This window comes from Mandrillus leucophaeus, unplaced genomic scaffold (genome assembly GCF_000951045.1).
Source record: "Mandrillus leucophaeus isolate KB7577 unplaced genomic scaffold, Mleu.le_1.0 Scaffold2008, whole genome shotgun sequence".
In the NCBI taxonomy this organism is placed as follows: Eukaryota; Metazoa; Chordata; class Mammalia; order Primates; family Cercopithecidae; genus Mandrillus; species Mandrillus leucophaeus.
The window spans coordinates 9,188-36,006 of record NW_012102042.1 but is presented as its reverse complement, the minus strand read 5'-3'; the positions used below and the strand labels follow the sequence as shown (position 1 = coordinate 36,006).

The following is a 26,819-nucleotide window of genomic DNA, read 5'->3' as shown; positions in this document are numbered from 1 at the left end:
TCTGACTCCCTCTTTGTCTCTTCCTCTCTCTCTTTGACTTTCTGTCTCTCTCTCTCTCTCTCTGACTCCCTCTTTGTCTCTTCCTCTCTCTCTTTGACTTTCTGTCTCTCTCTCTCTCTCTCTGACTCCCTCTTTGTCTCTCTGTCTCTTCCTCTTTTCGTCTCTTTCTCTCTTCCTCTCTGACTCCTTCTTTGTCTGTCTCTTCCTCTATCTCTTTCCTTCTCTTTCTTTTTGACTTCATTTCTTTCCCTTTCTCTCTCTTTTTTTCTCTCTGCCTCTTCCTCTCTCTTTCCTCTCTGCTGGTCTTTCCCTGCCTCTGCCAGCCACTTTTGCTGGTGTTTTCCCCTCTCCTTCCCTTTTTGATGGTTTTGGCAGTGTAAGACTGCCACCTCCTTGGGTTTTTGCACTGTGTGCAATAACTCCATGGTTTCCTTGTGATATGTAATGGGGGTTCCTCCAGGGGTTAGGAACTCCCTTTCTTTCCATATTGCAGAATGAGCATGTAGGATTAGATAAGCATACTTACTATCTGTAGCGAAGTCTCCCAATTACAACTGAGGAGGTGGGAGAAATACCTGGTTACAGGCTGTCCCAGGATTCCTCGGATGGTAACAGACCTTGAGGACAGCTGTCTGGGACAGGAGATTAACACTGAGAAAGCTGTGCCAGTGTCCAGGAGGAAGTCAATTTCCTGGTCCTCAATGGTTAAACATACCCAGGGCTCAGTGAGGGTGATTACATGAGCTGGTGCTTGCCCCGGGAACCCTCAGTCCTGTTGTTGGATCATCTGTTTAGGGGCTTCTGGCCCAGAGAAACTTTGTCCTCTGGGGCAGTGCACCTTCCAGTGATTGCCTCAGCATAGTGGACGTGGGCAAGGGGGCAGCTTGTTTCTCATTGGACAACCTTTTTTAAAGTGTCCTTGCAAAGCACACAGATAACAAGCCCTACCAGGTGATTGGCCTGCTCCATTTTCTGTCCTCTCTGAACCACCGAGGTTTGTCTGAGGGCCATGACTAAGGCTGTGGCCTTTCTCTGATCTCACTTTTCCTTTTCAGCCTGTTCCTTTTGGTCCCTATTATAGAACACCGAGGTTGCCAGGTTTAGTAATGCCTCCAGATTTTGTTCAGGGCCCAGGGCAAGCTTTTGGAGCTTTCTCCTGATACCTGTGGCTAATTGGGTAATAAACTTATCTTTTAGGATCAGTTGACCCTCGAGGGAGTCAGGTGACAGGGGAGTATATTTTCTTAAGGCCTCCTGTAGCTGCTCAAGGAAGGCAGAAGGATTTTCTTTGTTTCCCTGGGTTACAGTGGACACCATTGAATAATTCATGGGTTTTTTCCTAATTCTCCTTAGTCCTTTGAGAACACAGGTCAACAGATGTTTGCAACTCCAGTCCCCATTATCTGAGTCAAGGTCCCAGTGGGGATCCATACTGGGGACGGCTTGCTGACTGGTAGGGAATTTGTCCCTTTCTTCGGCTGTTATTCTATCATATACTTGACTAAAATACCAGGTATCTCCAAACTCTTGGGTTGCAGCTAAAGCCGCATTCTTTTCATTAAAGGCCAGGGTTTGATGTAACAATACCATGACATCTCTCCAAGTGAGGTCAAAGGTTTGTCCTAGACCCTGTAGGACATCTATGTACCTAAGAGGATCATCTGAAAACTTTCCCAGGTCTGCCTTGATCTGCTTTAAATCAGAGAGGGAGAAGGGGACATGTACCTGGGTTGGGTCAAATTCCCCTCCCTCTGCAGCTTGAAGGGGACATAACCAATAGCCTGGGGGTTTTTGTGGTCCCTTGGAGATTTCTTTGCTTGTTTCCTTCTGGATGAGGGAGATTAGAGGAGGCTTATCATTATTAGGAAGGGGAGCTATAGGGAGGCTAGGATATGGAGGTAAGCTGAGAGGTCCTCCTGTGTGATGTAAATTGCAAGCTTTGCATAGTTGTGGATTCTCCTTCAATGAAAAGAAAGCTTGGGCATAAGGTATTTCACTCCATTTGCCTTCCCTCTTACCGCAAAGGTCAAGCTGCAGGATAGTGTTGTAACTTATACTTCCCTCAAGTGGTCATTTTTCCCCATCAGAGAGAGAATATTGGAGCCAGGCTGCAGTGCAGAAAAAAAAATGAGCCACCTCTTTTTCAGGGTTTGCGGGTCAAATTGGTCCCAGTGTCTTAGGATGCATTTCAAGGGTGAGCCTGTTGATGCCTGAGTGTTTCCCATGTGAAAGGAAAAACCGCCAGCGATTTTGGTTTGTTTACTTACCCCCCCCCCCCAAGAACCTGCAAGGGTCCCTGGACCCTGCTGATCGGAATAGTCGCGCTTACCAACGCAGCAGCAGAAACCCCTCTTTCCCAAGAACCTCAGTGGTCCCTGGACTCTGCTGATCGGAATAGTTGTGCTCACCGATGCAGCAGCAGAAACACTAGTTTTCCTTTTAGACCACAAAGAGGACTGAGGAAGGTTGGATTTAGTGGCCCTTACCAATGCCTTCTCGAAAACTTGTTAGAGTCCTAGGTGTTCTCCTGTTAGTATTGGGACTTTACCCCATCCTGTAAAGATGTTATGCCCCAAAAATGAAGTAAAGGGCCATACCCTGAGGGAGGGAAGGGATCTCCAGGGTTGGAAAAGTGATGCCTTTTGTCCTCACTTGAATAGGAAGGATATCATTTCTGAAGCTTCCCATATCCTAGCCTCAGGAATAGCTTCTGTTAGGCCTGCTGGTATGAGGAAGGATCCTAAAAGGATAGTTGGTCTCCCCACCCAAAGGGGCTTTGGGCAAAAATTATGTCTTTCTGATTGGTGAGCCCAGGTGCCTAAAGAAGGGAACAAAGTCCTGAAGTTGATACTAGAAATCATTCTTATAGGAGAAACTAGAAAAGCACCAGAGACAGGGAGTGGTTTTTAGAAGTGGGACTAGCCTCGGAGAAGAGAGGCGGGAGGAAGTTTGTCTGACAGCCATTAGGACCCAGGAGGCAAGGATCAGGATAGATAGGATAGATGGGTGAGTCTCACTTGGGTGACACGACTTTGAGAGTTCCGCTCATGGCTACAGGGTCAACCAACTTTTTGTCAGGACCCTTGAGCTGAATGACTTTCCTCTCTGTCGACCCTTGGCTCAGCCCAGAAGTACAGGAAACGCGGAATCTGGTTCCAGGCAAACCAACGCTCCCAACTCCAAAGAGAAGGAGCTGTTAGAGAGCCCTTTCCCAGAAAACCTGACACCCATGTCTTTAGTCCGGCGGCCATGCTAGTTGATTTTAACTGGCTGACAGGTGCCTGGTATTTAGCCCCTGAATTGCAAGGAAAAATAGGACAGAATAGCAAGCTACAGGGGTCTGATGGTACTCACTGCATGGCGATGTCCCATCTGGGTTGCCAAGGTGTGTCCCGAGTTGGTTCCTTCTAGTGGGTTCTTGGTCTCGCTGACTTCAAGAATGAAGCAGTGGACCTTCGTGGTGAGTGTTACAGCTGTTAAAGGTGGTGTGGACCCCAAGAGTGAGCAGCAGCAAGATTTATGGTGAAGAGCAAAAGAACAAAGCTTCCACAGCATGGAAGGGGACCCAAGCAGGTTGCTGCTGCTGGCTGGGGTGGCCAGCTTTTATTCCCTTATTTGTCCCCACCCACGTCTTGCTGATTGGTCCATTTTACAGAGCGCTGATTGGTCCATTTTACAGAGTGCTGATTGGTGCGTTTACAATCCTTTAGCTAGACACAGAGCACTGATTGGTGTGTTTTTACAGAGTGTTGGTTGATGCACTTACAATCCTGTAGCTAGACACAGAGTGCTGATTGGTGCGTTTTTACAGAGTGCTGATTGGTGCACTTACAATCCTTTAGCTAGACACACAGCGCTGATGGGTGTGTTTACAATCCTCTAGCTAGACAGAAAAGTTCTCCAAGTCCCCACTCGACCCAGGAAGTCCAGCTGGCTTCACCTCTCAGTGTTATCCGGGTCTCATGGAAAGGCTAAAATTTAAAAGTTCCAGAGGGCAAATACATAAAGGAAATAAGTCTTAAAGAGATGAGAAAGATAGTATGTATGAAAGAAAAGGGAACATTAAAAAGAAATAGTAAATCATTTTAAAAGCAGACATAGAGTTTAAAGATTAAGTTAGAAAAATAGTAAGAAAGGCAAACAAGCTAGGAATAATCACTATATACAAAAATAAATTAAATTCTAAAATTAAAAGTGCATATATGTGTGTGTGTGTGTGATAACTATGAACCAATGCCCCCAAATAACAAGGTAATTGATGAAAAAAAATTTTAATTTTTTTAATTGACAGATAGATGAAGAACTTTTAAAAATAAGACTCTGTGGGCAATGAGAGAAAGAAGAACTAGAGATTAGTGTGATTTCCTGAGCTTAATGTTTTTTACAGAAGCAAATAGGGGAATCTGATAGATTGGGACTTTTGTGAAATGTCGTTAAACATGGAAAATTGAGGGGCAAAGAGCAGAAATGAGGAGGTCTCTACTTTTATTCAACTGCTTAAGGTCTGCTCTTTTTATAGTACTATGTACAAATAAATTGCATTGCCACATGTATGTAAACACCCACATATATACACACCACACATACCATATAATTTAAGAAAACAAAATGTACTTTTAAAACATTTTGTGAGGTGAAGAATGAACATTCTTTAGTCTCTGGGGAATAAGAGTTAAAAATTATTTTTCCACTTTTTGATTTAGAGACCCTTCACTCACACATAGATATTAATATATTTGTTTACATAATTTACATGTTTATATGTATTTATATGTCTATGCATCAAAACACATACACAAACTATATATCTATTACACCTTATATATAATAATCTATTAATATATATGTGTAGATATATATACATATAATATATAATATATAGTCTATTATATATAATATGTAGGGAAGTAGATTATATTTCCTCAGAGTTTGATATGATCTGTTTACCATTAAACTGCAGTCTGCCTGCAAAATTTTCATTTTTCCACGTATTATGAAAGCACTGGTATTATAGTGATTAATAATGAGTTGTTTAGTATTTTCATTATAAAGATTATATTTGCTCTTTAATCAAGTCCAATCCAACTTCCATGACATCCTGTTGTTATATATATGTTAAAATTTGAGTCTAGCACAATATAATGATATAATAAGAATCGTGTATTGTAGTTTTATTTTATTACTAGTAATTATGCAGAATGATCAAAATGGTGACTATTGCAAATACTTGTTTTATTTTTTCAGATTTCGAGATCCATTGGAAAGTGATACTATTGTGGTTCATGCCATACTAAGTGACCACAAGATATCCTCTTACAGGCTGGTACAGCCCTCTAAGTACTCCAAATTCAAACGAACTAGTCAATCAGAGAGAAAACCAAGCAAACTGGACAGGTTTGAAAAAGAGGGAACTGGAAGAAAGGACAGCCAGAGAGATGCAGGTAGCCTACGACAAGAAGGCTTTTAAATTCTTATTTACTAAGACTTCAAAAGTGAATTGTCTGTGGGCAGAACCATTGAACCTTCTTTGGTGGCTTGAGCTCAATCTCTTGTCCCTCTTCCTTCCATGACAGTTTTCTTTGGAGTAAATAATCGAGAGAGACAAAAGTGTGTGGTATAGCTGAGAATGAGAGGCCACATTTTTCCAACAAATGCTCCATATCCACTTTCCTCTTTAACGTAGTTTGTAAGAAAACCTACGCTGGTCATGTGACTGAGAGTGGGTGAGAGGACTGGATGCTGCTGTTTTCTTACTTGCCACATCTAGCTATTCTTAAATCTAGGATTTCCCCAGATGCTAGGTTCTAGGCAGTGGTTTGTGTCAGATTCCTGGGCCCCATCCCAAAGTGTGGGGCTAAAACACTGCATTTCAGACTATTTTCCAAGAACATATGCTTAAATAGAATGAGCAGAGAATAGAGGTATGAAAATAGTACCTCTAATCCCTGCAACCTGTTTCTTGTGCCTGCCCACAAGGTGACTGCAGATTAGTAGAAGAACAAGAATTCTGAAATGGCTTGGAGAGCCATTCAATAATAAATACAAGGTGCTGCTGCAACCTGGCTAGATCTAGGCTATTGACAATGATATAATACAAACATTAATATTGGTTTATCTTTTTCACTGGGAACTCTTTAATGTCTCCTTTTTGCTTCTAGGATAAATTCTGAAACCACTGTCCTGATCTTAATCCTTCCACAATCTATCCATATTCTATGTTTCCAGTAGTGCCTTCTCATACTGTTCAGCTTGCCTGTTTAGTCTTCTGTCCTGCCTGCTGCTCCCTAATTATATCTGACACTTCCACACTCAGGCTCCTGCTGGAGTGACCTCTTCACTTCTCTCCTCTCTGAATTCTACCAATTCTTGGGGATGTAGCTTAAATTACACTTTTGTTTATAAAGCCTTCCCATGACCACCCAGGCCACATAAACTCTTCTTTCTCTATACCACCATATATTTGAAATATGAAATATGATGAAATGGTTATTTATAACTGTGTAAGTATCTCATATTATTTAATTTTTCATATCTATCTAAAGCTTGAACATGAATAGAATAATTCCCCAATAGGAACTTGTTAGTAGACCAGGTGTGGTGGCTCACACTTGTAATCCCAGCACTTTGGGAGGCCAAGGCAGGTGGATCACTTGAGGTCAGGAGTTCAAGACCAGCCTAGCCAACATGGTGAAACCCCATCTCTACTAAAAATACAGTAATTAGCTGAGCGCAGTGACACATTCCCGTAGTCCCAGCTACTTACAAGGCTGTGGCGGGAGAATCACTTGAACGCCAGAGGCAGAGGTTGCAGTGAGCCAAGATTACATCATTGCACTCTACTAAGTGACAAAGTGAGACTCTGTCTCAAAAAAGAAAAAAAAGAAAAGAAAAGAAACTCATTAGTTGATACGGCCAATTTTTTTTTTTTTTTTTTTTGAGACAGAGTTTCTCTCTGTCTCCCAGGTTGGAGTGAAGTGGTCCAATCTTAGCTCACTGCAACCTCCGCCTCCCAGGTTCAAGCAATTCTGGTACTTCAGCCTCCTGAGTAACTGGGTTTATACCCAGCTAATTGTGTGTGTGTGTGTGTGTGTGTGTGTGTGTGTTTATGTGTGTGTGTATTTTTAGAGAGATGGGAGTTTCACTGTGCCCAGGCTGGTCTTGAACTCCTGAGCTCAGGCAATCTGCCTACCTTGGCCTTCCAAAGTGATAAGATTATAGGAGTGAGCCACCAGGCCTGGCCATAAAGCCAATAATTTTTAAATTATTTATTTGACTGTGTTTCTGACAAGTTTTTTAGTTGGTTTCAGAGCACTTCAGTTGGTATGTGCCACCTCAAATTGTATGTATCGAATTGGACTTACTCGATTTTTCTCGTTTTCCCCGCCATCATGTCACAAACACTCTTTCCCAACATGTTAGTGGTCCATCATCATTTATCTTGTTCTCTAATTGTTTAATATATGTCTTATCTTGCCAACTTTTTAGTAAGGTTTTTAAAAGCAAAAAATGTGACTTAGATCTTTTTATTTTGGCATTCCACAGTACTTATTATGGGGTTGAATTCATAGTAGTTGGTCAATAAATACATTTTTGTTTTTGTTTTGTTTTGTTTTGTTTTGTATGAGACAGAGTCTCGCTCTGTTCCCCAGGCTGAAGTGCAGTGGCAAGATTTCAGCTTACTGCAACTTCTGCCTCCTGGGTTCAAGCAATTCTCCTGCTTCAGCCTCCCAAGTAGCTGAGAGTATAGGAACGCACCACCATGGCTGGCTAATTTTTGTATTTTTAGTAGGGATCGGGTTTCACCACATTGCCCAGGCTAGTCTCAAACTCTTGACCTCTAGTGATCCACCTGCTTCAGCCTCCCAAAGTGCTGGGATTACAGGCGTGAGCCACCACACCTAGTGCTCAATAAATACTTTGATTTACGAATTCAATATATTCTCTGCATTTTTTTTTTTTTAATGCAGCAGGTTAAAAACAGTATCTGAGAGTTTTGTTGTTTTGTTTTTATGTCTCGAAAAGGCTGAAAAATGTTGATTCTCTATATAGGTGGGAGCATTGCCATACAAGAAGAATCAATAATAGAAAAAGGGAAGAAATTTCGGCCTAAAACCCTAAGTGAAATTATGGTGGAAAATCAAATCGAGAAAACAAGAAAACTTATATTGAAAGCTGAAAGGGCACAATTAAAGATTCAACAGCGAAAAAAAGAATGGGAGGAACTGTGAGTTTTTTTAACCTAAACTCTTATCTTTTTAATATTTGAGTCCCAAAATAATATATCTTAAAAACCTTTATATTTATTGACATTGTTATCATTTAATTTCAAAAGTGAAAACAATAAAAACAGAGAAGGAGATATTATAAACAGGTCAACTGGATCTTTTAGGGTGGTGATACCTTGGTAGAACTTCTATAATCCTTAGAGTTTCCAGTCCAGGAATTCTATTTTGCTAATAATACTGTATAGTCAGAATGATTTTTAAGAATTAAGAAATGCTTTTCTATCTCAAAATCATAAACATATTCTCCTGTATGTTCTTCTAACATCTTATAGTTTTGGCTCTTACCTTTATCTTTAACCATCTGAAGTTAATTTCTTTCTTTTTTTAAAATATCCAGTATTGATATGGGAGTGCTGGGAAGGGAAAGGATTAGTCCCTTTAAATTATATGGAAGGGAGGAAGGGAAGTGCTGGGCAGAGAAAGGAGTGGTCCCTGGCTAGAGCTCCACCTCCACGGACCTAGGTGAGGAGAGGCATTTCCTGCCCAAATGTTGCATTTCCCAAGACCACCCTGGCCTGCCATGCCCTCATCCTGGGCCTATTAAAACCTGAGACCATAGCAGGCAGACACAGAAGTGGCTGGATATCATAAGGGACACACTGGCAGATGACACAAGTAACTGGTCATCAAGAGCATGCTGACAGGCATCAATAGATGCTGGCAGGCCATTGACCAGTGGGCAAGGCAGAGTTTGGCGGGAGAGTTGGGCTGGGGCTGCCGAGTGGCCCAAATCCAGGGAAAAACCATCTCCCTTCTGGTTCTCCCATTGGAGGAGAGCTACTTCCACTCAATAAAAATTTGCACTCATCCTCCAAGCCCACATGTGATCCGATTCTTTCAGTACACCAAGGCAAGAAACCCCGGGATACAGAAATCCATCTGTCTTTGTGATAAGGAAGGGAGTCTAATTGAGCTGGTTAACACAGGCTGCCTATAGACAACAAACTAAGAGAGCACCCTGTAACACACGCCCATTGGGGCTTCAGCTGTAAACATTCACCCCTAGAAACTGCCATGGGGTTGGAGCCCCACAGCCTGCCGGTCTGTATGCTCCCTTAGAGGTTTGAGCAATGGGGTACTGAAGAAGCGAGCCACACTCCCATTGCACACCCTGCGAGGGGGACAAGGGAACCTTTCCCATTTCAACTGGGGACTCGTCCGGGATTGTGGAAGGTGAGTGTGAGTGAATGCCAAACTTTTGGGTCTGCCTCTCTTTCAAAACCCTGCCACCTTTCTCTTTCCTGCAGGTAAAAGGCTCTGTTTCTCTTCACTGAGTTTAAAAAACTCCACCCTAACTGGGAGGTCGAAACCCCTAGACTTTGTCTCTTTTCTGTCTTTGAAATGGCTCTTATCTCTTTTGTATAATGTTAGGAGTTTTGCTACAGGCTGTGGAAATGTTACTAAGCAAAATGAGCATTAGGCTCAGCCTCCAAAGGTGAAAATCAGACCAACTGTTCGTAGAGATGCCATGTATGCCTCCACTTTGACAGCTGCAGGAATGCATGGCTCAGGGTACCTCTCCTTACCCTTTTTCCTCCCAGCTTGGGCACCTGGGCATGCCCACAGCAGGCCAGGGTCGAGCCCAACAGTCATGAGCAAGGCAGGAGAAAGCTATGATGGCAGCTGCAACCCCACAGGGCCAATGGACATGTGCTTCTCACCCACCACGCCAACGGAACCTCTCCTCCCCTGGCCAAGGAATTCAACCTAGTCTGAACTGAAGGAAAGATAAAAGGATTAGAAAGGCCCAGTTGCACTAAGCAAGGGGTTCTTCCCCCAGACTCTCTCCACTTTTTGCCCCTTAAACTGTTTTTCTGTTTTTTTCCTTTTCTAAGTGAGAGGTCTCCCCCTAGCTCTGTTTCTGATAAGAAAGTTAACAGGAATGGCCCCTGCTGGCTGAGAACTGCAGATTTGGCAGGGCACACTTGAGACACTCTAAATAGATACAAACAGCCTCTAAAATACTTTTTCAGTCCCAACCTTGATTCCAAGCTTCAGGCTGAGGCCCTAGAAAGAAAAACCCAAAGGGATCTTTGGATCTGAGGGATCCAAAGCCAGGCAACAGGCACAATGTAAAGCAGGACCAATTCCTGCCGACTAAACCCCCCACCCCATGGAAGGAGACCATGCTTCATGGCATAAACAGACCCACGGAACTCAGTTTTCCGACAGCAGGGAGAAATGGAGGCATAGGTGAGGGTGGTTAACTACTATTCTCCAGGTTTCCCCTGCTTCATGGGTACATACCGCAGTGGTACCTATGGCCAGCTCAGGGATAAGGGGTGGAAAGTGAAAGGAGGATGCCTGCTTTCTGTCTCCATCACACCCTGAGTTTTCACTGAAAGAAGGAAAGGAAGGAGGGATGCCTCTATTCCCTGTCTTTCAGAATGGGCAGCCAGTTCTCTTCACCACCCCCAGCTTATACTCCTCTGGAGTGTATCCTGAACCACTGGGACTGTTTGACCCTCAGAATCTGGAGGAAAAACCCCTCATAGCCCTCTGCACAAGGATGTGGCCAAATTGTGATTTACAGGAAGGATGGCTTGGCCTCAGGAAGGAACCATTCATTTTTATACCATTCAGCAGTTGGACTTTTTCTGTGGATGTGAGGACAAATGGTCTGTAAGCCCCATATGTGCAGGCTTTCTATAGCTTGCAAGGCAATCCAGACTTGCCAACAGTGTAGGATTGATCCAGCCCTCCTGTTGGCCATCTCAGGTTGCAAGGGGTAAGCCTAGCGAATTAAAGATATGACTCCCAGAGGCACCCCCAGCAGAGGAGTGAGCTCCCTCCAGCCTTGCTCCTCCAGATCCACCCCAACCTCCTTAACCAGCTTCAGCCCCTCACTTGCCCTCTCCTAGAAATCCTCACCCTAAACAAGCCCCAGTCTCACTCTTGCCCCTCCAGCAGATACCCAGTGAATTTGGGCCCAGTTAGGCCAAGGTCCCCATCTCCCTACCCCATCTCCCTACGGGACTTAATGCAAATTAAGAGAGATCTTGGCAACTTTTCAGATGAGCCTGAGAGACTTTCTAGAATTTCACCCAAATGTTTGAATGCTCCTGGAGACATGTTATGTTACTTTTCGATCAGACCCTGACAGACACTGAGAAGCAGTCTGCTCTGCAAGCAGCAGAGAGATTTGGGGATTTAAAAAAAAATCTGGTATGAGGTAGTTTCACGTGACAAGCACATGTTTTCATTGGTTTATTTGCCATCTGTATATTTTTGGTGACATGGCCCTTTGTGTCTTTTTCTCACATATGAATAGGATTGTTCTCCCTTTTACTGTTGAGATTTTAGACTTCTTTTTATATTCTAGATACTAGTCCTGGATGTGTACTATATGCTAGTTGGATATATAGTTTATAAATATTTTATCTTAGTCTCTTAATCTGTAGCTTATCTTTTTATTCCCTTAACAGAGTTTGTTCTTTCTTTCTTTCTTTTTTTTTTTTGAGACAGAGTCTCGTGTGTTGCCCAGGCTGGCGTGCAGTGGTGCAATCTTGGCTCACTGCAAACTCCGTCTCCTGGGTTCAAATGATCCTCCTTCCTCAGCCTCCCAAGTAGCTGGGATTACAAACATGTGCCACCATGCCCCACTAACTTTTGCAATTTTTTTTAGTAGAGACAGGGTTTCATCATGTTGGCCAGGCTGGTTTGGAACCCCTGACCTCAAGTGATCTACCTTCCCTGTCCTCCCAAAGTGCTGGGATTACAGGTGTGAACCACTGCACTTGGCCTCCCTTAACAGAGTTTGTCACAGAGCAACAGCTTTTAATTTAGTTGATGTTCAGTTTATCAGTTTTCCTTATATAAATCTTGATTTTGATGTCAAGTCTAAGAACTCTGCCTAGCCCTAGGTCCTAAATATTTTATCCTATTTTTGTTTGAACATTTTATAGTTTTTCTTTTTATATTTAAGCTAATTTTTAAATAAGGTATCAGACTTAGGTTGAGATTTGTTTTTTTCTGACAGATGTCCAATTACTCTAGCATTTTTGCTGAAAAGACATTTCCTCCATTGAATTCCTTTTGCATCTTTGTCCGAAATCATTTGGACATATTTGTGTGGGTCTATTTCTGGGTTTACTTTCAAGTCTGTTGATCTATATATCTATCCTCTTACCAACACTACATTGTCTTGATTCATATATCTATATAATAGATCTTGAAATCTGGTAGAGTGATTCCTCTCATTTTATTTTTCAAAATTATTTTAGACAGTATAATTACTTTTCTTTCCATATAAATTTCAGAAAAATCTTGTCTATATGTATAGAAAATCTTGCCATAATTTCAATAAGAATTATGTTAAAGCAGTGTATTAATTTGGAGATAATTTTTATCTTTATTGTGTTGAGTCTTCTAATCCATGGACATGGTATGACTTTCCATTTATTTAGATCTTTGATTTCTTTCATTAGTGTTTTGCTGTTTTCAGCATAAAAGGTTCTGTTCATGTTTTGTTAGATTTGCATGTAAGCATTTCTTTTTTGAGCAATTTTAAATACCATTGTGTTTTTAATATTGGTGTCTATGTGTTCACATTTGCTGCTAGTATAGAAATACAATTGATTTTTGTATGTTTATCTAGTATCCTGTGGCCTTTCTGAACTGTCTCAGTTGTAAGAGTTTTTTTGGTAGGTTTCTTGATATTTTATGTGTAGACAACCATGCCATTTGGAAACAGGGGCAGTTTTATTTCTAATCTGTTTGCATCTTATTTCCTTTTGTTATTGCACTGGCTAGAACTTCCAGTACTATATTGAAATACAGTGGGAAGAACTAGCATCCACACTTTGTTCCTTATCTTGAAAAGCATTCAGTGTTTAAATAATATAACTGTTTCTATCCTTTACCTCAACCTACCTATACTTTTATATTTGAAGTTAGTGTCTTCACTGACTTCACTAGGCAACATACAATTGGGTTATGTTTTTAAGTCCACACTGCCCATTTCTGTCATTCAATGGTATATTTAGACCATTTATGTTTAACGTACTTATGTATATTTAGGCCTTACATCTGCGATTCTGTATTTTGTTTTCTGTTTGTTCTATGTTTTGGATTTCTGTTTTCTTTCTTCTGCTTTACTAAGGAATTTGTCAATGAATCCATCTGTAAGTATTCTTTGAGGGATAGTTTTAAATACAAATTTAAAATTTTTGTTGTTATAGTACTATCCAGATGTTCTATTTCTTCTTGAGTCAGTTTTTATAATTTGTGTCTTTGAAGAAATTTGTGCGTTTCGTCTAAGTTGTTAATTTTATTGGCATGAAGTAGTTTATATTATTCCCTTATATTTAATTTCTGTAGTATCTGTTTTGATGCCCTCTGTTTTATTTACATTGTTAATTTTCATATTATCTCTTTTTCTTCATCATTCCAGCTAGTGATTTACCCACATTATAGATCTTTTCAAAGAACTAGCTTTTGGTCATAGATTTTAAAATATTGTTTGGTCTGCTTTCTCTGTCATTGATTTACTATTATTTTTATAATTTCTTCCCTTCTAGTTAACTTAGGTTTAATTAGCTTTTAGTTTCTTGCTTCTTAGTGTGTAAACCTGTGTATAAGTTTTGATTCTATGCCCTTCTTCCTTTGTAATATAAACATTTAAACTATAAATTTCCTCCTAAGCATTGAGTTAGCTGCATTACACATTTTCATATGGTAGATATTTATTATCACGTAGTCCAAAGTATTTCTTTTTTTTTTTTTTTTTTGAGACGGAGTCTCACTCTGTTGCTCAGGCTGGAGTGCAGTGGCCGGATGTCAGCTCACTGCAAGCTCCACCTCCCGGGTTTATACCATTCTCCTGCCTCAGCCTCCCGAGTAGCTGGGACTACAGGCACCTGCCACCTCGCCCAGCTAGTTTTTTGTTGTTTTTAGTAGAGACAGGGTTTCACCGTATTAGCCAGGATGGTCTCGATCTCCTGACCTCGTGATCCGCCCATCTTGGCCTCCCAAAGTGCTGGGATTACAGGCTTGAGCCACCGCACCCAGCCTCCAAAGTATTTCTAACATCACTTGTGATTACTTCCTTGACTTGCAATTTAGTTTCCAAAGATTTGGAGTTTAAAAAATATCTTCCTAAATTAGATTTCTAATTTAGTTGTTTGTGGTAATAGAAAATAGTCTATATAATTTAAATTTTTAAAGATTTATGGAGAACTGTGTTATGGCCCTGCATATACAGTCTGTCTACATAAAAGTTCAATACGTGCTTGAAAAGAATATGCTTTCTTGCATTGTTTGGTGTAGTGTTCTATAAATGTCAATTAGGACAAGATGATTGATAATGTTTTTCATATCTTCTATGCCTTTTTGTCTTTGAAGGCATGATTTTTTTATGGTTATTCTTGAATGTCCTCTGTACTCAACAAGGTCTCTCCAGTTGGTGGGAACATGAGTGATTCCCAGCTATGTGTAAACTATGAGAATTATTTGTTCTACAGTTTCCCAGTAATTGTACTTTTCCCAGGAGTTGTTCTTTGCCCAGCTTCATGGTGGTTCACATTACGCATGTACAGATTAATACTCAGCCAAAATGTTAAGGTTCTATGTAGATTTTCAGAGGCATTTCTTTGTGTACCTCTGATATTCTTTTCCACAAATTTCTTAGCACCAAATTTGGCCTCCTTGTACTCTAATCTCTGTCTCCTCAGTCAGTGAGTTCCCTGGGCTGTGTTTGGGATCCTGATCCTACTCCACAGGCTGGTAATTTTCTCTATGCAGCAGCCAGGAGATAATAAGGATCATGTCTTTTTACTTTTCTCAAGAATTACAGTTTTATGCTCTTTATTTTCAATGTCTGAACATAATTGTTTCACATATTTTTATTCAGTTTTCTGGTTGTTTATATTATGAGGATAACAATGGGTGCTGTTACTCTCATGTGGCCAGAGGCAGAAGTAGCTCTTCTCTTCCTTTCCCTTCCTTTTTCTTTCCTTCCTTTTTCTTTCTTTCCTTTCTCCTTTTCTCCTTTCCTTTTCTTTAAAAATAGTAATCCTTCATTTTAGTGCAGTTTTACACAAATAAATGATTGTCAGTTAATACAATAGATGGTATGGGTTTCCTCTGAGAGCTACGTATACATGCTCATGTTGGCTAGTAGACTTTACTTTAAAAAATTAGACAGGTATGTTGGGATCTCCCAATGAAGGGCCTTTTATTAGTACCAAGGTATTATGATAGCCCATACCTTTAGATACCTTAGTACTTCCAAAGCAGAGAGTTCAGTTTCTGTAGAGAATAATTCTTTAATTTTAGTCTGGATATAAAAATTGCCACTGTTTTGTATGTATGCAGGTGGGAAAGTTTGGGAGGGCCCAACTGGTTTAAGCATTTTTTTCAATCCTTTAATTAATTTTGCTAAATATATCTAGCATTCCATTCTGTACTTGTCCTGTTTGTGCTTGGAGCATTCTAGGGACTTCACCAAGAAGATAATATTCAATCCTTTTTGTGGCCTTATCTTGTGGGTATTCTGGGCTATAGTTTGGTCTGGTTTATTCATTAATGTAATTTTATCTTCTTTTTGTCTTCCAGAAATGGATCAGTGTCACTGGTTTGCTTATGGCTTTCTATTCCATTCTTAGATTTCTGATAATTTACAACTTTTTGTACTTCTATGCTGTCATTTTCATGGAATTTGGGTACAGAGGGAGAGGCAAATATGTATGCTCATGCTATCATCTTAAACTAGATACCTTTTCTGAAAATTTTACAGCAAGCACTTATGCAAATACAAAGTTTAATTGTCTGGGCATAATGGCTCACGACTATAATCCCATCTCATTGGGAGGCCGAGGCAGGCAGATCACGAGGTCAGGAGATCGAGACCATCTCTGTAGTCCCAGCTGCTTGGGAGGCTGAGGCAGGAGAATCACTTGAACCTGGAAGGTGGAGGTTGCAGTGAGCCGAGATTGTACCACTCACTCCAGTCAGGCAAAAAGAGTGAGACTCCATCTCAAAAAAAAAAGAAAAAAAGTTTAATTGACTTTGTAGTCATTAAAAAACCCACCTAATTTCCAAGATGTAATTTATATCAAGAGAATAAATAACAATGTTAATATGAATTCCTTAGAAGTGAATCAAAGCCTACCAGTAATTCAGATTATTTCAGTACAATCTAGTGATTGGTTCCTATTTATATAATTGTATATTATTTTGCTTGGGATACTTTAAAAGTAGTAATTGACTTTTAAAAAATGCTTGGGCTCTGTGACAAAAGTGGCATCACAGATTTGAAATTAAACTTTTGTATAATGATTAAATTTGAATATATGCCTATATTAATGTAGACAAATTAGAGTTTATTGTCATATTTGTGTCTGGGTTGTCTATTTTTCTAATAGATACAAGAGTAAACCTGGTGACGACTATGAAGATCCTAAAGATCTTCAAGCCATCAAAGAAGCCCAGGTGTATATGGGAGATTTCAATCTGAAGACAGCCCCAGACTATAAGATACCTGAGCACATGAGAATAAATGCTGCCAAGAAGGAAGAGGAACTAGGACACCTAGATTCTTTGGTACTTATCTACAGATTTTATGACAATGGAGAAAGCACCCTGGGTTCTTAATTAAATTCTGCTAAAACCACTCATTTCCCTATCTGGTCAAGCCCTATCTGGTCAATAAGAATATACAACCTTAGAAATTTAGAACTGGAAAAGACTTCCATGATTATCTAGAATGTCCTCTTTTTACAAATAAGGAAACTGAGGCCCAGAGAGGACAAGAGATTTGTCCATGGTTAGTCAGCTAATATGGAAGAACCAGCTGCAAATACTTACAGTGTATCTGAGGGTTATAGATGGGTATTACCTGACAGGTGTGGCAGGGTCATCAGGGATATCTAGTATTCTAGGTCGGAGTTTAACTCTCTGATGAATGTCTCTATCTCTTTTTTACTGTGGCCTTATTAGAAGTATTAATACATCTTTGTTGAGTTAGCATTTCTCAGAAGACTCATTCTGTCTTTGAGCTTTCCTTAAAATACCATGTTTCAGTACCAGTTTCATGGGTAAGCAATATATTTTGTGGACTTTGAACCTCTGAAATTCAAACAAATCCTCATTGGATTTCGGTTTTCGTTGCCATGGACCACTAAGGACTTAGATTAAAAAGGCCATTATTTAGCCTTTTTTTTTTTTTTGTAGGACTTCCAAACTTTTCTAGGCAACTCAATGCTAACAAACTAATATATTTCTTTGTTATTTTGTCTGCATTCCTCCAAACCACTTTCAATCATCCTGATCATTCTGATCCCCGTTTTCTTATCAAAGTTCCTCTTCCTGCTATATTAATTCCTTAATCACCATTTGGACTGACAAGTGACTTTTTATACTTAAAGGCTTAGAGGTCATCTGAGCTACTACTTTTAGGAGAACTTGATACACGGTAACCTAGTGTGGTTGTGGAGGTTGCACATTTCAAGGCATCACTTTGGAGAGGGTACCAATCACATCACAGATATATTAATAGTATTTTTGAATATTTTATAATTATCTGACAAATGAAAATGAAGTGTCCTGAGGAATGGGTGTCTTTTTCTGTTTCACCAAAGAGATGCATCCCAGTAGCACAAGGGTCCTGGCTTGGCAATTCATATCCACAAATCCGTTTTCATAGCTCATAACTGTGTGTTTCTCATCAAAATGGACAATTTGGACATTTTAGTAATGACCATTTGGATTGTTTTCCTAGTTGTTCTTCTAAGGTAATTTTTATTTATTCATCATGTTACATCCATCATTGTAGAGAAATGTTCTTATGACCACGATTTATCCAATCTGAAATTTCATATTCTAGTTGAGGAGATGGGCAGGTATGATGTCTTCAACTTAATTGCATTACATTGAAATTTGCTTTGTTAAAATAAAATCACATAGAACACCTTTTTCTACAAGTCAGAAGACTGGAGTTCTGTTTCCATCTCTGCCACTTAATAGCCATGTGAACTTTGCTAAGTCATACAAATCTCCCTAAGCCTTTTATTTCATCTGTAAAAAGAGTATTAATACCAATTAACAACAAGACATGTCTGGTATACCTCATAGGGTTAATTTAATGGTCAAAATCCATAAATGGTCTTTATTGTCATGGTCAAATTGAAAATCATTGAAAAGTATTAAATATTTTTAAAATAGTGTATTGTTCATCTTTTTTCTCAGCCAGTATTTAGGTTTGTGTGGTATTTGTTTGTTTGTTTTTTTTGTTGTGTTTTTTTTGTTTTTTTGAGGCGGAGTCTGGCTCTCTTGCCCAGGCTGGAGTGCAGTGGCCGAATCTCAGCTCACTGCAAGCTCCGCCTCCTGGGTTCACGCCATTCTCCTGCCTCAGCCTCCCGAGTAGCTGGGACTACAGGCGCCCGCCACCTCGCCCGGCTAGTTTTTTGTATTTTTTAGTAGAGACGGGGTTTCACTGTGTTAGCCAGGATGGTCTCGATCTCCTGACCTCGTGATCCGCCCGTCTCGGCCTCCCAAAGTGCTGGGATTACAGGCTTGAGCCACCGTGCCCGGCTGTGTGGTATTTGTAAAACTAGAAAGAAAGAATTGATGTGTGAAGAGGCTCCTTAAAGAGGTAGATCGTGTAGCCATCAGTGATTTGGGTTTGTTCTTGGTGGCCTAATCTGCAATCCATCAGACACTTCAGAGGTGGTTGTCATTCACCCAACTGTTGGCTTTTGAGTTTAAACCTTAGTGGTTTAAAGGTTTATTTTCAAGTTGCAGAACATATCCTCTATCTTGATGTAGTTTTCTGTGTTGCAGATAGTAAATATATATGTGGCTTTTGTAAGACTGCTTGAAGGAGTGACTTTTGATCTTCCTATGAAAAGTAACTCTTCATGGCCTTTGGACAATCTAGTAGCCTAACTGCACACAGAAAGTAGGGTTGCATGTGCCCTCAGGCTCTGGGAATGGCATTTAGACAACACAGACCAGGGAGACAGCTGGTAATGAAAGAGCAATGAGATTATATAGCCCCTGTGCCTGGAAGCAGAGGCACAGCTTGGCTTAGATAAATGGAGAAGGAATGAAGGAAGGATCCTGCAGTCTCTTGGTGTGACATGCTACTGAAATTCACAATCATGGCCTTGCCTACACAAGGAGTAATGATAATCATGTGGCCAAAATTCAGAATGAAAATAGGCTAACCTGTAGTTTGGGCCTAGGTGGACAGCCCTAAGTGAGTCTAAGTCCAAGGGATTCAAAGTTCCAGCAGGAAAATGCATTAATCGCCTTCCCGTTCCCTTCCTCTCTGGAGAGAGTATCCAACTTGAATAAGGCTCCAGGAAGGACTTCCATGGAGTGGTAAAGGAGGACAGGGGAACTCAGCCACATAAGCCATCTGGAGGGAACAAATCGTGGGAAGCCAAGAGATACCAGAGGTCACATCTAAACTGTCCTTCCATCTTGGAGGAGCTAAATGGAAAAAATCCTAAATATTAGAGAAAAGGGAAACTTGGTGGTAAAAAGGTATGATCAGATGAATTTTTGTCTTGAATTTTTGCTAGGCCTTTCAGCAAGGGAAAAGAGCAGATCGTACTCCATGCAGTTATTTGTCAGACGGTTGTACTGTTGTTTCCTTCCTCTTCTTTTTTTCAGGTCCATGGAAATAAAAGGTACATGAACAAGTGCATTCTCTCTCTTAGAGACCTTAAAGTGGCTGTTGTTGAGGAAATACAGTGCCTGGTACAAGAACTGAAGAACATTCAGTCGACTCTTCACATATCCAAGCACATACCCATTCCCCAAATTCCTCAGATACACCCGGAAGAAGTTCCAGAAAAGAGATTTCAGTATGATGAAGAAACTCTCCTAAATTTTAAGCAACAGCATATGAAAAGTGACGATGAAAAGTCCCCCGGAGTGGAACAGACAGGGTCTGGAGGCTCAGGTGGAGGATTCCTTAAGCTCTCTTCTGGAAAGGATGGGGATTTGACAACCCGAGATTCAATGTCTAGATCATCAAAGGCATCAACACTCAGCCTAGATATACCAAAGTATATGGAATTTGAAAAAGCAGAGCCAACGGATGTGGAGCTGGAAATTATGAAGAGAGATGAGATTAAACACGTGTACATGCAACAGTATTTGGTCAACAGGGTAAGGGGTGAACCTGTTCCTAATTAAAGCTGAAAGAGAGAAGAGAAGGGAAAAAAATAGGTTGGGTTTTTTATTTATTTTAAATTTCTCTGCATGAACCTTTCCCAAACCCTGACCAACTCACCAGTCAGTGATGGCTTGGCTTCTTCCCCATCCTTGGCCTTCTGCAAATCATTGTGCTCTTCCCAGAACTACAGAGCTTTTAGACTTTTTTTTTGTTTTGTTTTGGAAAGCTGGCAAAGAATGAAGGGGAAGCCCATGTTTCAGTTACTTGGCATCTAACTGAAGTCATCGTAAAGGGGAAGTGGAGGAGCAGCTTTTAGATGATGGATGGAACATAGATGATGGATGGAACATAGTTAAGAATTTTCCAGAGAAACAGGGCACCCTCTACTTTTCACACCATCCTTTTTCTCTAGTATGTGGTTTGTTCCATTAGTAGAAGTGTTTATGGTGACTACTGGGTTTGAGATTGTTCTGGAGCTGGAATGGCAACTATTTTTATTTCTAGGAAAATCAGGTCCAGACTAGGACCTGTTGGGCAGGATGTTCTTTGAATATGAAGGGAAAAGAACCTTTCTTGGAGAGATAACTCTCTGCTGCCAGCCATATGAATTCCCTTTCCTCACTGTGTCTTTCCATCTCCACCCTGTGGTGATGCCCTCAATAGCTTTCCAGCCTTATTCTTCACCATTATCTCTTCTTTGTCCAGCCCTGTTTTCTCACTGTTCTTGCCTCTTTTCACTCCACCTTTTTCTCCCACACCATTCTGAGTTTTATATCTGTGCTTTTTCCTTTGCTGTTTCCTTCTACTAGTAATGACTTCCTTCCAGAGTTGAGTCATCAAAGCAAGGCTCAGTTCCAAGCCCTCTCCAGCATTTTCCGCTCACATTACTTATGCTTTCCTTGTTTCTAAACTCCAGTTGCACCTGTAATAAGCATCTCATGTTTTACACTAATTTTCCTTGCTGTTTCATGGGTATTAGTATTGTCTTGAAAATTAAATTACATAATTCTTGAGCAAAGGGCCACGTATACTTCTTCTGATTCCTCCACATTGTCTAGGACAATGTCAAACATACCATAGATATTCAGTCAAAGGTTTTAATTGATTTAATTGTAACTAATTTATTAATTTAACAAATATTTATTGGATGTTCTATATGCAGGGACACTGATAGATAGGATTAGGGATACAACAATTCCTAAGAAAGACATGTTCTCTGTCTTCACAAAGCTTATAGGCTATTGGGGTTGGAGAGAATAAAACAAGTGTAATCCTTACAGACTTGGAGACCTATGTGGTTCAGTTTAAGAATGGTATTGCACTGAAGAAAATATAGGCCTGCCTCCAAATAAATGCAGTAATAATTCAAGTTTGTTAAACAAGCTTTAAAGGGGAGCCCAGACATATAGTCTATAGCGATAGTTACTTAAAAGTTTAATTTTTTCTTCTCTCTGTTTTTTTTTTTTTTCAGCTCTCTGAATTTCTCTGGTAGTTTCACTGCTCCAAACCCACAGATCTCTCTCTCCTCAGCCCCAGTCTGGGTCCTCACTTATTACAGGCTTTTGACAGTTGAGGCTGCCTATCATGTACAAACTAATTAAAAACATAGAATGGTTTGTCTCTTCCTATTGTTACAGTTTCCTCAGGAGAATCAGCCCTTGGGGCTCTCTCTTGACCTCTTATTCTCCTTTGTGATACTGGGGGGGAAAGCTTTACCAAAATCAGAACAAAACTGAAGACTTCAAATTAGTAGAACCATAGTGGATTAAAGTCTGAACTAGGACTTGGGATACTTAGGCTCTTATCAGGAAAACTACCTTTGACCTTAATTTCTTCAGTCTTAGAAAAAGATTGAACAGGTTTTTTGTGACTCCATGATTATTTTATGTATTTTAAAATATTTACCATTCTGTAGGTTTGAAAATTTTCAACATAAGAAGTTGGGAAATGTATTTATTTGTGTTTACTATATAAAAGGGATTGTAGAGATACTGTGGAAAATAAAGAGGAGACAGAAACACTACCCACTCAGAGAGCTCATAAGCTACAGAGTGTACTGTAGAAGGGCATTCTTGATTGATGGCTTAGTCAATGGTGAAGAAATAGCTGGAAGGACTTCTAGTTACACAGTTCCTACCACTTAATAAATTAACTTATGCAAACTTAATGTAATTAATGAATTTATTTTTGTGACTACACACACACACACACACACACAAAATTCTCCATCCATAAGGGCATAATAAAAAATGATTTATTATAAATTAGTATTGTTAGATAGTTTAAAAATGCATTTATCTAGTCTTCTAATGTATCCTCAAATATTTTTTCCCTCTCAGGTCAAAGAACTGATTGTCACTTTTGATGCAGAACTCCGTCTCCTTAGACATCAGAAACTGAAACTAGATACTCAGATGAAATTATCTGATCTGCACCATGTCACCTTATTTCAAGAAATACTTCTCCTGAAGAATTTTGAAAAACAGGAGAACATACTTCAAGAGCGTGTTAATTCCTTGGACAAAGAGGAACAGTACATGCAAGTAGGAATGGGCAGAAGAATCCTAGCTGGCTCCTCCCTTAGTTATGGAGAAGCTTGATTTCTTTTTATTTTTCTTCTTAACTCAATTCTCCTACTTGTTCTAGCCCTCATCTCTTTCTTGTCTTCTTTCCCCTCCTCCTTTTTCCTGTTATTCCTACCTACTCTCCATCTTTAGTATTCATGGTCAAAGAGAAATGATTTAGATTTTTTAGTAAATTTGGTCTGATATTCTGTAAGGTAGGAGAATAAAATTTTCAAAAGTGAGCCTTTGATTGTGCCAGTCTACTCCAGCCTGGCGAGCTGGGTTCCCTAAAAAACAAAAAAGTAAGCTATGATATAAAATTGAGTTTTGGTTTTAAGTTATCCTTATGAAAATAACTGAAAGAGAAGCTGGTAAGTTTCTTAAGTATGATAGCTTCAGTGTAATATATGATTGAATATCATAAGAAATGAGGTTCCATTATTTGTTATATTTGTATATTAACTTTCAGAAAATAAATTTTACTAGCTTTGTTTTAAAAGAAGAAAGATTCTATTAAATAGATAGTATATGCTACATAGTAACATTCATTTTTAGGTATATTAGCTTCACTAGAAATTATATGTCTTTTTGTTTTAGTTATCATATATCAGTACAAAAAATTCTTTGGTTTTTGAGACTACACATGCAAAAATATTAGCTGACATCCACATATTCAATTTAAGGAATTTCAAGGAAAAGTTTCAATTTAATTTAGATTTTGGGGGGATGTTTAGCACTAAAAAAGCTGATTTTCTAATTCTAAACATAACTGATTTTTACAAAGGAATTATAAAATTTTAACCAATAAATTGATGGCTCTGCAAACATCAGAAATATAAACTTCTTTTAAGATGTTTTAAAAAATATATTTGTAAACTGTAACCGGCCGGGCGAGGTGGCTCAAGCCTGTAATCCCAGCACTTTGGGAGGCTGAGGCGGGCGGATCGCGAGGTCAGGAGATGGAGACCATCCTGGCTAATATGGTGAAACCCCCTTTCTACTAAAAATACAAAAAGAAATTAGCTGGGTGTGGTGGCGGGCGCCTGTAGTCCCAGTTGCTCTGGAGGCTGAGGCAGGAGAATGGTGTGAACCCGGGAAGCCGAGCTTGCAGTGAGCCGAGTTCGCGCCACTGCCCTCCAGCCTGGGCGACAGAGCGAGACTCCACCTCAAAAACAAAAACAAAAACAAAAACAACAACAAAAAAATGTAACCTTGCATTGTAAAGTACATTGCTCTCTGAACTTGGTTTATCAGAAATATTTATCATTTTTTCTTGTTTTTATTCATTTAGTGGAAATTAAATGAAACTCTTAAAGAGATGGAAGAGAAAAAGAATGAAATCACCAAACTCCAGGAGCAAGAAAAGGCCCTCTATGCTGGTTTTCAAACAGCCATTGGAGAAAACAATAAATTTGCAAACTTCCTCATGAAGGTCCTAAAGAAGAAGATTAAACGGGTAAAGAAAAAAGAAGTTGAAGGAGATGCTGGTTTGTATTTCTTTCTTGCATACGATCTTATTTTCTCTCATTAACATGAAATAGAGAGGTAACTAAGGGACCTGTTAGATACCCTATTTTTTTTACTATAACATAGACAATGTAGAGACACTCTGGAGGCTAAAGAGAAGACATAAACCTTAAGGTCTGCCAACACCTCGAGTTAATCTGTGTGCATGTTTGTTTGCACATGCGCACACGTGTTTACGTGTATCTGGTATGAGTTAGCATAGTGTAGTTTAAGTTAATAAGCACATCTTTTTATGTGTTTATTTGCCATATGTATATCTTGTTTGGTGAAACGTCTCCTTTTGCCCATGTTTAAATAGGATCACTTGCTTTTTTTACTGTTGAGTTTTGAGAGTTCTTTATATATTCTGTATACTAGTCCTGTGTCAGATACGTGGTTTGCAAATATTTTTTCCTAGTGTGTAGCTTGCCTTTTCATTTACTGTAGTATCATTTGTTGAAAATGTTGTCTGTCTTTGACTGAATTGCTTTGATCTTTGTCCAGATCATCTGGGCATCTTTGTGTGGATCTATTTCTAGGTTCTGTATTCTGCTCCATTGATCTATATGTCAATCTTTTCACCAATACGACAGTCTTGATTATTGTAGCTACATGTTGAGCCTTTAAATCAGGAAGACTAACTCCTCCTACTTTATTCTTCTTTTGTAAAATTGTTGTAGCTATTCTAGTTCCTTGATATTTCCATATTTTAGAATAATATTGTTTATATCTGCAAAAAATCTTGTTGGAAATTTCATAGTAATTGTGTTAAAACTGTATATTAATTTAGAGACAACTGGTATCTTTACTTACATTGAGTTTTCCATTAGAAGGTACAATATGCTGTAGTCCCAGCTACTTGGGAGGCTGAGACAGGAGAATGGTGTGAACCCGGGAGGCAGAGCTGGCAGTGAGCCAAGATCACGCCACTGTACTCCTGCCTGGGCAACAGAGCGAGACCCTGTAGATCAAAATTGTATACTAGTTTTCAGTGTATAATTCATGTTCATGTTTTGTTAGATTTACACCTATTTCCTTTTTTAGTGATTTTAAATGATACTGTATTTTTAATCTCAGTGTCCTCATGTTCATTGCTACTCATAGATTACATGTTTAGCTGATATCCTGTAACCTTACTTATTAGTTCTAAGATGTTTTGATAAATTCCTTGGGAATTTCTATGTAGATGATATTAGGTTGGTGCAAAAGTAATTGTGGGTTTTGCCGTTAATAATGGGAAAATAATTTCATCTAATAATTTCATCTGTGAATATAGGCAGTTTTATTTATTTATTTCTGATAAGGATGCCTATTTCATTTTCTTGCCTTATTGCATGGCTAGAACATCCAGTTCTATGATAGTGCTGAGAGCTGACATTCTTACTTTATTTTCAATATTAAGTATAATGTTACTTGTAGGTGTTTTATAGATACTCTATTAAGTTAAGGAAGTTCCCCTCTGTTCCTCTTTTTCATGAATTTTTTTTCATGAATAGGGGTAGAAATTTGTCAGATGCCTGTCTACATTGATTGATGATCATATGATTTTCTTTTTGACCTATTAATATGGTAGACTACATTGACTGATTATGGATTATTAAATCAGAATTGCATTTCTGAAATAAACTTTCCTTGGCATAGTGTAAAATTCGTTTTATATATTGATTAATTCTATTTGCTAATATTTCATTGAGAAATGTTTTGTCTATATTCATGAAGATCATTTTTCTGTAGTTTTCATTTTTTGCACTGTCTTTGTCTGGTTTTAATATCAGGGTAATAAAAACTAGCTTCATAATATGAATCAGAAAATTTTCTTTTCCATTTGATTTTCTGGAAGATCTTGCGTGGAATTGGTGGTAATTATTCTTTAAACACTTTGTAGAATTCACCAGTGAAAGTATTTGAATTTGAAGATTTCTTTTGGGGAGGTTTTAAATTACAAATTCAACTTTCTTAATAGGTATAGGGCTGTTCAAATGTTCAAATGATCTGTTTCTTTTCTTTTCTTTTCTTTTCTTTTTTTTGAGACGGAGTCTTGCTCTGTCAACAGGCTGAAGTGCAGTGGTGCAATCTCTGCTCACTGCAACCTCCACCTCCCAGATTCAAGTGATTCTTCTGCCTCAGCCTCCTGAATAGCTGGGACTACAGGCACATGCCACCATACCCAGCTAATTTTTTTTGTATTTTCAGTAGAGACAGGATTTCGCCATATTGGCCAGGGTGGTCTTGATCTGCTGACCTCATGATCCACCTGCCTTGGCCTCCCAAAGTGCTGGGATTACAGGCGTGAGCAACTGCGCCCAACCCAAATGATCTATTTCATATTGGGTGAATCAT

At 39.4% G+C, this 26,819-nt stretch overlaps 1 protein-coding gene across 1 annotated transcript in view; it reads left to right on the top strand.

Moving 5' to 3' along the window:
• Positions 1-24,460, top strand: part of LOC105539227 (cilia- and flagella-associated protein 44-like) — a gene marked incomplete at both ends in the record, with an annotated part of 46,372 nt that extends 21,912 nt beyond the window's left edge. Inside the window, 6 exons of the mRNA XM_011979411.1 lie at positions 5,245-5,441; positions 8,050-8,224; positions 16,649-16,826; positions 19,902-20,402; positions 22,749-22,952; positions 24,265-24,460. Coding sequence (XP_011834801.1) covers positions 5,245-5,441; positions 8,050-8,224; positions 16,649-16,826; positions 19,902-20,402; positions 22,749-22,952; positions 24,265-24,460 — 1,451 coding nt within the window. The remainder of the gene's footprint in view (positions 1-5,244; positions 5,442-8,049; positions 8,225-16,648; positions 16,827-19,901; positions 20,403-22,748; positions 22,953-24,264) is intronic.
• Between the last annotated feature and the right edge of the window lie 2,359 nt (positions 24,461-26,819).